This window comes from Chrysochloris asiatica, unplaced genomic scaffold (genome assembly GCF_000296735.1).
Source record: "Chrysochloris asiatica unplaced genomic scaffold, ChrAsi1.0 scaffold00290, whole genome shotgun sequence".
Taxonomy (NCBI): domain Eukaryota; kingdom Metazoa; phylum Chordata; class Mammalia; order Afrosoricida; family Chrysochloridae; genus Chrysochloris; species Chrysochloris asiatica.
Window position 1 is genome coordinate 3,494,922 of NW_006408808.1, and position 10,841 is coordinate 3,505,762.

The 10,841-nt window shown below is 40.8% G+C and overlaps 1 protein-coding gene across 1 annotated transcript in view; it reads right to left on the reverse strand.

Moving 5' to 3' along the window:
- Positions 1-10,841, reverse strand: part of SHQ1 (SHQ1, H/ACA ribonucleoprotein assembly factor) — a 190,571-nt gene that overhangs the window by 145,066 nt on the left and 34,664 nt on the right. Inside the window, exon 5 of the mRNA XM_006874633.1 lies at positions 8,551-8,663. Coding sequence (XP_006874695.1) covers positions 8,551-8,663 — 113 coding nt within the window. The remainder of the gene's footprint in view (positions 1-8,550; positions 8,664-10,841) is intronic.

Sequence of the window (10,841 nt, forward strand, 5' to 3'; positions counted from 1 at the left end):
CCCCAGCGAGATGGATTGGCAAAGTGGCAACAATTGTGAGGTTGTCCCAGGATCAGGCAATGTTTCGTTCTGTTGTGCAGAGGGTCACTATGAGTCAGTATCAACTCGATGACACCTAACAACAACAACAATAGCATAAGTCAGAACTGACTCACTGGCACTAACAACCATGACAAAATACCATGAATTCATTGAGCATTCCCTGAGGGTCCTGTGCACGAGGCATCGGGGAGAGGGAGCACACCTTTCCATTCCCTGCCTCTAAGGGCCTCACAATGTAATGGGAGCCATGGACACCGGTGCCACTAAGTTTACTGACTCATAACGACCCCGAAGGTGTCAGTCACACTGCACTTTATAGGGCATTCAAGGATGGACTTTCCAGGAGCAGACTGCTAGGCGTTTCTTTTGAAATGTTTCTGGGTGGACTCAAATTGACAACTTTCACCTATCAAACCAGCAAGTTAAACAGTTGTACCATCCAGGGGCCCTTTGGCCACGAATACAGAGCACTAAAGAACAAGGTGGCAACACAAGATGAGCTTCAACAAGGGAGGAGTAAGGCGGACTTTCTATGGCAGCCTGGGAGGAAGGCAGTGAGAATATGACTACCAAAGCCAGTCTTCAAGGGTAAGGCAAAGCTCTGCAGGCAAAATCGGGCAAAGGGAAGAAAATCGCTGTCAAAGGAATACCATGAGCAATAATAGCAATCAAGAAGTGGGTCGGCATGAGTGGAGAAACAGGGCTTCCCATGCCATATCATGTCAAGGGGCTAGCAGCTATGATGTAAAGTAAAATGGAAAACTAAGGAAGAGTTTAAGCAGATTTTCATTATCCATACATCAGACACTATACCAGTAATTTTATGGCTGATCAAGTCCAGGCTAAAGATAGAGACACCCGTTAGGAAATTAGGAAACTACTACGATAAACTGGACAATGATGAGAACAAAACACAGTGAGAGTGAAGGCAATAATACAGCGATGACTGGGACAACTTCAGGACTGATGGGATGGGTGGGATTTTTGTTACTGTTGTTGTTGTTAGGTGCCATGGAATCAGTTTCAACTCATAGTGACCCTATGCACAAAAGGACACAAAACTGCACGGTCCTGCGCCAACCTCACAATTGTTGTTACGCTTGAACCCATTGCTGCTGCTACTGAGCCAATCCATTTCATTGGGGGTCTTCATCTTTTTCGCTGACCCTCAACTTTGCCAAGCATGATGCCCTTCTCCAGGAACTGATCCCTCCTGATAATATGTTTAAAGTATGAGAGACAAAGTCTACCCATTCTGGCTTCTAAGGAGCACTCTGGCTGTACTTTTTCCAACATGGATTTGTTTCGTTTGGCAGCCTATGGTACTTTTAATATTCTCCTACAACACCATAACTCAAATGCATCAATTCTTCTACAGTCTTCTTTATTTATTGTCCAACTTTCACATGTACATGAGGTTATTGAAAACATCATGTTTTGGGTCAGGCGTACCTTACTCCTCAAACTGACATCTTTGCTCTTAAACTCTTCAATGTGTGGGATAGGAAAGCTGAACTCTAACAGGTTGCTAACCTGAGTGACTATAGTGAAATATGGACATTCAACCAAATAAGAAAATTCAGGAAGACTTTACAAGTAAAATGACTTTACAATTATGAATACGTTGAAAATCTATTTCAACATATCCATAATTGTAAAGTCATTTTACTTGTAAAGTAAATAAAGCCATTGGGATGCCCAGTCACTCTTTCAGCTTAAGTGTCTTCTTCATTGTTTCCAGTAATTCACAATAGAAACAGGGTTTATTATCCATGAGTGCAGAGACCTTGTCATTTTCACCACACTGCCCCCTAATGCCTGCAACACTGCCCAGAACACTGTTCATTCAAACAGACACTTGGTGAATAAGGAAATGTAGACATGAAAGGATGAATCAATGAAAGTTTGTCCTATTACCTTTCCCTAACCTGGTGCTTTGATCAGAGAGCCACCCCAGAAGTATGGGACCCTCTTCCTAAATCATAACTGCTTGAATTCTTGAGATGGTTACCTCAGTAAATCTAACAGCTTATCAGAATACTAACTTCTTTGACAAATTTACAGAAATAAAAAGTCACTTCTGAAAATGGTACCCACAATGTTTTTAGCACTGTTTAGACCATTTTTAGCACTGTTCTTATTTCACAGATAAATTCACAATGCTGACTAAATTCTTCTACTACTTTCTCCCAAAGAAATAGATGAGATTTTAAGAATTGTTTAGGGTAACCATTAGGGGAAAAAAAAAAAGATTTGGTTAGAAACGAAAGGAAACAAACAAGCACTCTTAGTAAGAGAAATATGAAAGCTTGGTTATCAAAAAAAAAAAGAGAGAGAGAGACAGGATTACTATGGAATGTTTCCAGATGCCTTCAACATACTTGGTATACAAGTAATCCCCAAGAGAAATTATAAATGGCAAGAAATGGACAATCAACCAATAAATGTTTATGAATCATCTATTACATTCCCAGCATTCTGCTCAGCTGCAGAATATACCACCCCTACCAAATCAAGAAAAATTCATTTTTAAGAGATTTAAGAAATAATAATCATACCCCTTGAGGGGAGACTGTGATGTCTCTCATTGGTTGTTTAAAGTGCATATGTGTTTCTGTGCAATGTGATCTCCCTCTGTTCTAAGGCACCCTGGTGGTGCAGTGGTTGCAGTGCTTGACTGCCAATCAGAAGATCAGTGGTTTGACCTCACGAGCCGCTCTGTGGGACGAAGACATGGCGATCAGCTTCTGTGAGGAGTACAGCCTTGGAAACCCTCTGGGGCAGTTCTACTCTACTGTACAGTTGGTGAAAGTTTTAATCAGCTTATCTGCAACAGACTGTAATAGTAGCAAATGGATTCAGCTTAAGCTGATATTAAAATCAGTTTCTCCTAGACCCCAAAACCCTGATAGCATGAGGAGACATTATGATATGGAGGAGAAGTCAAATAACTTACAAAATATGTAGCATGCTGCATGAGCGTAATATGTAAGTACATTATGTATTATGAATGGCTATTATATTTATGTGTGCTGCATTGCAAATAATAAAGAATTTAACACAGACCTTTTCCTCCACTGTATTAACCATTAACAACAACAAAAAACTGTGAGTTAAAAAAAAATTCATTGAAAATTTAGAAGAAATTTACCAGAGCTTCATTTAATATTAACACATGTGATGAGTCAGTCAGCTAATGTAAATAATGAGGAATGAATAACATAAAAATTACTATTAGTCAAAGCCTTATTGCTACCAGAAAAAAAACCCAAGAACTTTTCCCTCATGACTTCCTTTTCCTGATTTAGCCTGTGACTAAATTTGGTTTATACTGTAAACCACTTTTGCAAGAAAAACTATTTCTTGAGAAATGGGAAGCATTTGCCATGCATACTATTAAAGAAAATGAGCTTCGGAATAAAGAAACACAGAAGATGGAGAAAATACGGCTACTTATAATATCATACTTCTAACTACAAATTCTAAGCTTTTAATTCTCTAGGGCCATATAGTTATTCTTCTAGTTTTCAGAGAGATCAGATTGGTACTTCGTCTAATTAAGCTCCATCCCACTTGAAATTTCAGTCTTGTAAGCTCTTTCTGTTTTCATGCTTGCCTGAGAAATTTGCTGACAATGAAATTTCCACTTTAAATATTCAGCATGGTTTTAAATGGGTTTCTTCAAATTACTCTTCAGTGGACCTTTAAAACCACAATTGGAGAGATAAAGGTAATTAGAAATGTCAATGTAAATGGAGTTGAATCTCTCAGATGTCCTCCAAAATATAACCTATTCTGCTCTTACCCAGTTTCCCTTAGGATGTTGAATAGCTCAACGATTTATCAACTACACATCACTCAATGCATTTGCACATCACAAGATCTATTTCTCCCATTCCAATTAGTATCCTACTGTGTCTCAGAAGACGGGATGTTAATCACAAGGGCACCAGCAGTTAAACTTAAATAGTGCACATGAAGAGGAAATACAAAATAACTGATGGGGAAATTCTTTTGAAGTCCTTGCCAAACCCCTTAGTAATGGTGTGAACTTGGGCAAGTCCTTTAGCATCCTTCCAGCCTCTGCTGTAAAAACGAAATTAAATAATCACATGAGGATGTCTGATGGGCAGAAAGCACTACACAACTCTAAAAAGGTATGACTGTCATAGCGTCATCTAACAGTTGAGAAATTGTTGGCCCAGATCTTGGCGTGGTGATGGGAGTTAATGCACTTAACTGCAAGGTCAGTGGTTCAAGCTCACCAGCCGCTCCTCAGAAACCCTATACAGGGCTGCTAAGAGTTGGTACTGGCTCAACAGCACATAACAACATCACATCAACATAGATCATTCATTCTCCAATCAACCTCCTATAGGAGCCAAGTACATACAGAGACCAGGTGACAGCTGCCTCCTTGGAAGATATGCTGTCATCCTGACCAGTGAGAGGCATCACAATCTCCTCTTGCTGTAGGGTAAGCACTAGACTGCTAACTCTAAAACTCAAACCCACAAGCCACTCTGTGGGAGAAAGAGGAGGCTTTCTGCTCCCATAAAGATGTGCAGCCTTAGAAACCCTATACAGGGTCACTATGAGTCAGAATTGACTCAATGGCAGTATGTGCAGGTTTTCTTAAACAAATACAAGAGGATTTCAAAACTTCATGGAAAACTTCCCCTATCTTTTAATTCCATTTTTCGGTGGAACTTTTGAAGCCTTTGTGCATCAGCCCAGCAGATATGCAACCTACCATGCTCTGCCCGTTTGTCACACTGTGGTGACTGAGTGGTGCTGTGGTGCTGGAAGCGATACCACTAATATTTCAAATGCCCTCAAGACCACCACAGTTGGCAGGGTTCGCTGGAGCTTCTAGTGGTCTACTCTAAAAATTAACTGAAGAAAACATTACAGACCACAACAGAAACACTTCTCCAGTTTGTTCGCTTAGGGCCAGTCTCTGGAGGAGGACTTCCTGTTTGGGGAAGTAGAGGGCCAGCGGGGGTCAGGGAGACTCTGACCGAGATGGACTGAAAAGCCCCAAAACGAACTCAGATATGTCCGTGACTGTGAGGATGGTACAGAAGGGGTCAGCGTTTCTGTTCTGTTCTATATAATGTCACTATGAGCTGGAATCAATCTGTTGACAGATATTTGTCTATCCTGGACCCCTGGCATGGCACCGTAGGATAAGCACTGAAATGCTAACTACAAGGCTGGCAGCGAAAACCTACCAGCTGCTCCTTGGAAACCTGATAAAGGGTCACTATAAGTCGGAACCGACTTGACAGCACTTAACAACAATTTATCTACTCATCTATCTCTTGTAAGCTCATATTACATAGTAAGAACAGGGAAAGAATGGATCTCTACAGGAAACAAGCCAAACTCAGAGATGTGGTGTTTCGGAAAACAGGAAAGGGGAAAAGAGAAGAAACTGTTGCAAAAGGAAATAAAGTTAATGAAGAGGAATGTGAGAGGGGACACCAATGTAAGGAGAAATGAAGTCAGTTAAGAGGGGTGGGTGAGGTGGGATACTATTATTGGAAGGAGAAGGACCAATTCCCCATAAATGGCTACTTAGGTACTAAAACCAACTCTCCTGACAAACTCAAATTGTATCCAGGACTCCATCTCTTCTTCTTCCTCAAGGTGGATGCGAATTCTTGTGAGAATGTCTATGCTTACATAAACGTATCTTTCATTTCCTTGTCTTTTGTCTTTCTAACCTCTTTGGCCCAGTGTGTGTTACACCTTCCCAATTCTTTGTAAGGACAATAACATTATTCCAGGAATGAAATTCAACCACGACACTTAAAACACACATTATAGCGAAGAACACAATGAATGCAGGAACATGTAGAAAATACAAAACAACTTAAAATTAGATTGTATTGTGAGAAATAAATTCTCAAGATGGTCCATCTTCAGGAATTACTCAGTAATTCTCATCTTAATTGTACTACAGAGGCAATTACTCATGGATCATTATAAATCCAGGAGTGAACTTTTAAAGAATCCCCTATAGGTCAATCTCTTGAGTTGCAGGCTATTGTAACCATAAAAGAAACTTGTTGGGCCTGGTAGGAACTTCAAATAAGAATACAACCACTGAGGAAATAGGGGAAGCTCTAGGGAGAAAGGGAAACTGACTTTAAATAAGAAAGCTATCATCAAGAAAGGGTAGGCTGCCTTAGGGAAAGATTGTTAACCCCATAGCACTTAGTCAACAAGAAACCCAGGGGAGGGACTTCCTCAAGATTGTTGTTGTTGTTAGGTGCCATGAGTCCAGAGGGGCTCATAGCAACCCTATGTACAACAGAACAAAACAATGCCTGGTTGTGGGCCAACCTCACTATTGTTGCCACGCTTGAGGCCACTGATGCTGACACTTTGCCAATCCATCTCGCTGGAGGTGTTTCCTCTTTTTCCCTGAGCCTCCATCTTACCAAACATGATATCCTTCTCCAGCAACTGGTCCCTCCTGACAATATGTCCTAAGAACGAGAGATGAAGTTTGACCATCCTGGCCTCCAAGGAGCACTCTGGCTGCACTTCTTCCAACACAGATTTGTTGGTTCTTTTGGCAGACCGTGGATTCTCCTCCAACACCATAACTCAAAAGCATTATTTCTTCTATGGTCTTCCTTATTCACTGTCCAGCTTTTGCATGCATATGAGGTTACTGAAAATACCATAGCTTGGGTCAGACACACCTTAGTCCTCAAGCTGACATCTTTGCTCTTCAACACTTTAAAAAGGTCTTGTGCAGCAGATTTGCCTAATGCAATACATCGTTTGATTTCTTGACTGCTGCTTCCATGAGTGCTGATAGTTGATTCAAGAAGAATGAAGTCCTTGACAACTTCAATCTTTTCACTGTTGATAAGAATGTTGTTTATTGGTCCAGTGGTGAGGATTTTTGTTTTCTTTACATTGAAATGCAAACCATAATGAAGGCGGCACAGGAGGCACTCACTCATCTTTGCCAAGAAATTTGGAAGACAATTATCTGGCTGACTGATTGGAAGAGATCCATATTTGTGCCCATTCCAAAGAGAGGTGACCCAACGGAATGCAGAAACCATCCGACAATATCTTTGATATTCCATACAAGTAAAATTTTACTAAAGGAAATACAGAAATGGCTGCAAGCGTACATTGACAGAGAACTTCCAGAGGTTCAAGCCAGATTCAGAAGAAGCCGTGGAATGAGGGATATCATTGCTGATGTCCGATGGATCTTGGCCGAAAGCAGAGAATATCAAAAAGATGTTTACAACTGTGCTTTATTGACTATGCAAAGGCTTTCAATTGTGTGGATCATAACAAGCTATGGACAACATTATGAAGTATAAGTATTCTGGAACACTTAATTGTGCTCAAGAAGAATCTGTATATGAACCAAGAAGCAGTTGTTCGAACAGAACATGGGAAGACTAAAAGGTTTCAAATTAAGAAAGTTGTGCACCAGGGTTGTACTCTTTCACCATACTTATTCAACCTGTACGCTGGGCAAATAATCCAAGAGGCTGGTTTACATGAAGAAAAATGTGGCACCAGGATTGGAGGAAGGCTCATTAACAACCTGTGATATGCAACTGATACAACCTTCTCGAGATCTGTTGTTGTTGTTATGTGCCGTGGAGTCGGTCTGACTCATAGCGACCCTGTACAGCGTTTCCGAGGCTGTAAATCTTTACAGGAGCAGAAAGCCTCATCTTTCTCCCACAGAACAGCTGGTAGTTTCGAACTGCTGATTCTGAGGGTAGCAGCCCGATTCGTAACCACTATGCTACCAGAGCTACAAATATAAAAATCTTTTGCAAGCTGGTGCTCATGGCATCTGGTATGCATGGCTGTCTACCTGTGTTCTGTTGGTACAGCACCGGATTTTGCATAACCAAATAAAGAAAACCCACTCTCACTAAAATTAGTATAGATTGGATTTCTTGAGTGTTTGTTGACAAGCATTTGTGATAACTCATCAATGACCTCATAACCAAGAGGAACCGAGTTGGTGTCCAGATATCAACAACATTTCTCATAGTATTTAAACTCTTACCATGAAAACTAGTTGTTATTTTGAAATAAACCTTTGATTGCAGGTGTTAAGACAACCTGGGATCAACCAAGAAATAAAATAAATGCAGATTCAAATTCTTAAAGAAACTGAAATATTTTCAGTTAATCGTCAACCAAGACAGAAAATCTACTAATAAGAATATATTTTCATGAGTCTACCATTCTATTTATCAGCTTAGCAAGTAAAATGCTCTAATAAATGTGCTTAAAGAGTTCTGTTGCTGGGAAGGACAAGTGTGAAGCAACAGCTCACAACATCACACAGAGGCGAAGGGTGAACTAAATGTTCATCTGGATGTCAGTTAAGGCTCTGAGCCATCATTAATTCCTAGAGTTCAAAAAGCACACACATACAATCACTAAAAAGACAATCTTTTAAAAAGAGAAACTTCAAGCAAATCGTTTACACCTGAAAATACTCACAGGTAATGATCAGGATCAAATTTGGCCAGCTCAGCAGCCAGGCGTCTCTGTCTGCGTTCAGCAGCAGGAACAGAATCGGGATCCTTAACATCAATAACTTCACTCAGTTCATCCTAGACACCCAGAAAAGAATAAATCAACACTAGCAACTTTCAGTATTTAAAAAGAACAAATTCTGTGTAAAATGCCCAACATGGAAGAAATGTAATTAATCAGTAGACTACAGTACTACCTATGACACTTAGGAAGGAGCTCTGGTAGTGTAGCGGTTATGAATTGGGCTGGGAACCTCAAGGTTGGCAGTTTGAAACTACCACCTGTTCTGTGGGACAAAGATGAGGCTGCGAAGAGGGTATGCCTATTGATATTTATACCATGCTTCTAAGTCAAATTCCATACAACACACATATTTTAGGAAAACTGCCTTTACCACAGGATCTTTATTCTGTTATCAGAATTATGAACTAAAGACACCTTACACAATGCAAAACCTCATAAAACTGTATCTTTTTTTCTTTCTTCGACTCTCCAAGCAAGGCAAGTACTGAAACTAGTACAAGCTTAAATAAATCAAGGGAAGTAACGTGAAATGAATCAGAAGTTATTAAAAAACTCAAATTCCAAATACAAATCTGTCCAACTTGTCTCTATGTTGCCATCAGAGTAAGCCTTAACTCGTGACAACACTGTTTCCATGCTCTCATTGGTTGACTTTTAGAGAAGGATCACTAAGCCTTTCTCCTCAGTCTTTAGTCTGGAAGTTCCACCAGAATCTGTTCACCAACCACAAACCACCATTGACAGAAGAGTGGTGACTGGCCATGAAGTGAACTGGTCTCCAAGTGGACCCAAGTCTTTCTCTTGTTGTTGTTAAGTGCCATCGAGTCGGTTCTCACCCATAGCGACCTTGTATAGGTGTTCCGAGAAGTAGATAGTGAGCTTGAACCGCCAACCTTGCAGTTCAAACGGCTTTGCAGTCTGGCGCATTAACCCACAGCGCCAAAAGTCTTTCTCTTAGTAGGTGATAATTCTACTATAGAACCACCTCTACCTCACCAGATATATGGTCATAAACAGGGAGTAACCTGTGAGTCTTTGTAGCTGACACTACATTTCAGAGGGCAAGCGAGCTGAAGCAACCCCAAGCATTTCAAATCATGAAGAGTACTAAGAACGAACCCTGAATCTCATCACAGCTTTACATCTTGCAAGGAGAACTTAAAGGGATACGTGCACACCCATGTTCACTGCAGCACTAATACAACATGCAAAAAGGGGAAAGAGCCTAAATGTCCACCAACAGAATAATGCCTACAGAGAATGTGGTGGTGCTGGTGTGCTGCGGACGCAGTGCTGACGCACAGTGAACCCGCACAGGGTTTCTGAGGCTGTAAATCTTTACTGGAGCAGAAAGCCTCATCTGTCTCCTGTGGAACAGCTGATAGTTTCGAACTGCCGACCTTGAGGTTAGCAGCCCGATTCGTAATCACTACACTACCAGAGCTCCTGTGGTACATACTATAAGTATTACTCAGCCACAGAGGGAAACGAAGTCCTTATGTATGCATAAAATGTGGATAAACCTTGAAAACTTTATACTGAGTGAAATATAAAAAACCAGTTTTGTGAAGTCAGTCACAAAAGGACACGTGTTATATGATCCCACTTGTATAAAATATCTAGAATAGGCAATGTACAGAGATCAAAGTTTATTCATGGTAACCAGGTCCGGGTGAGCAAGTGGATGGGAAGAGGAAAGGAAGGCACACTGCTTAGTGGCACTGAAGGATACGCAATGGACTGTTAACCACAAAGTTCACAGTTCACGCCCACCAGCAGCACTGTGGGAGAAAGATGAGACTTTCTGTTCCCATAAAGACTTATAGGCTCAGAAACTCCATACAGGATAGCTATGAGTCAGAACAGACTCGATGGCAGTGATTCTCATTTCAACTTTGAAGTGTACTTGTGAAGTCTGTTGAAAAGGCAAATGTCTTGTTACCTACTTATTTATAAAAAAAAAGTTTTATGCTAATAAAAAGGAACCATGGTAGTGCAGTGTTAAGTGCTTGTCTCTCACCAAAGGTTGACAATTCAAATCCATCAATCTTTCTGAAGGAGAAAGATGTGGAACTTTACTTCCATGAGATGACAGCCTTGGAAACGCTACAAGGCTGTTCCATTCTGTCCAAGGGTGGCTGAGTCAGAATCAACTCAACAGCTAGGGATTGGGACAGTGAAGAAGTGGCGCAGCATTTGATCGCTCAGCTGCTAAGTGAAAAGTGGAGGTT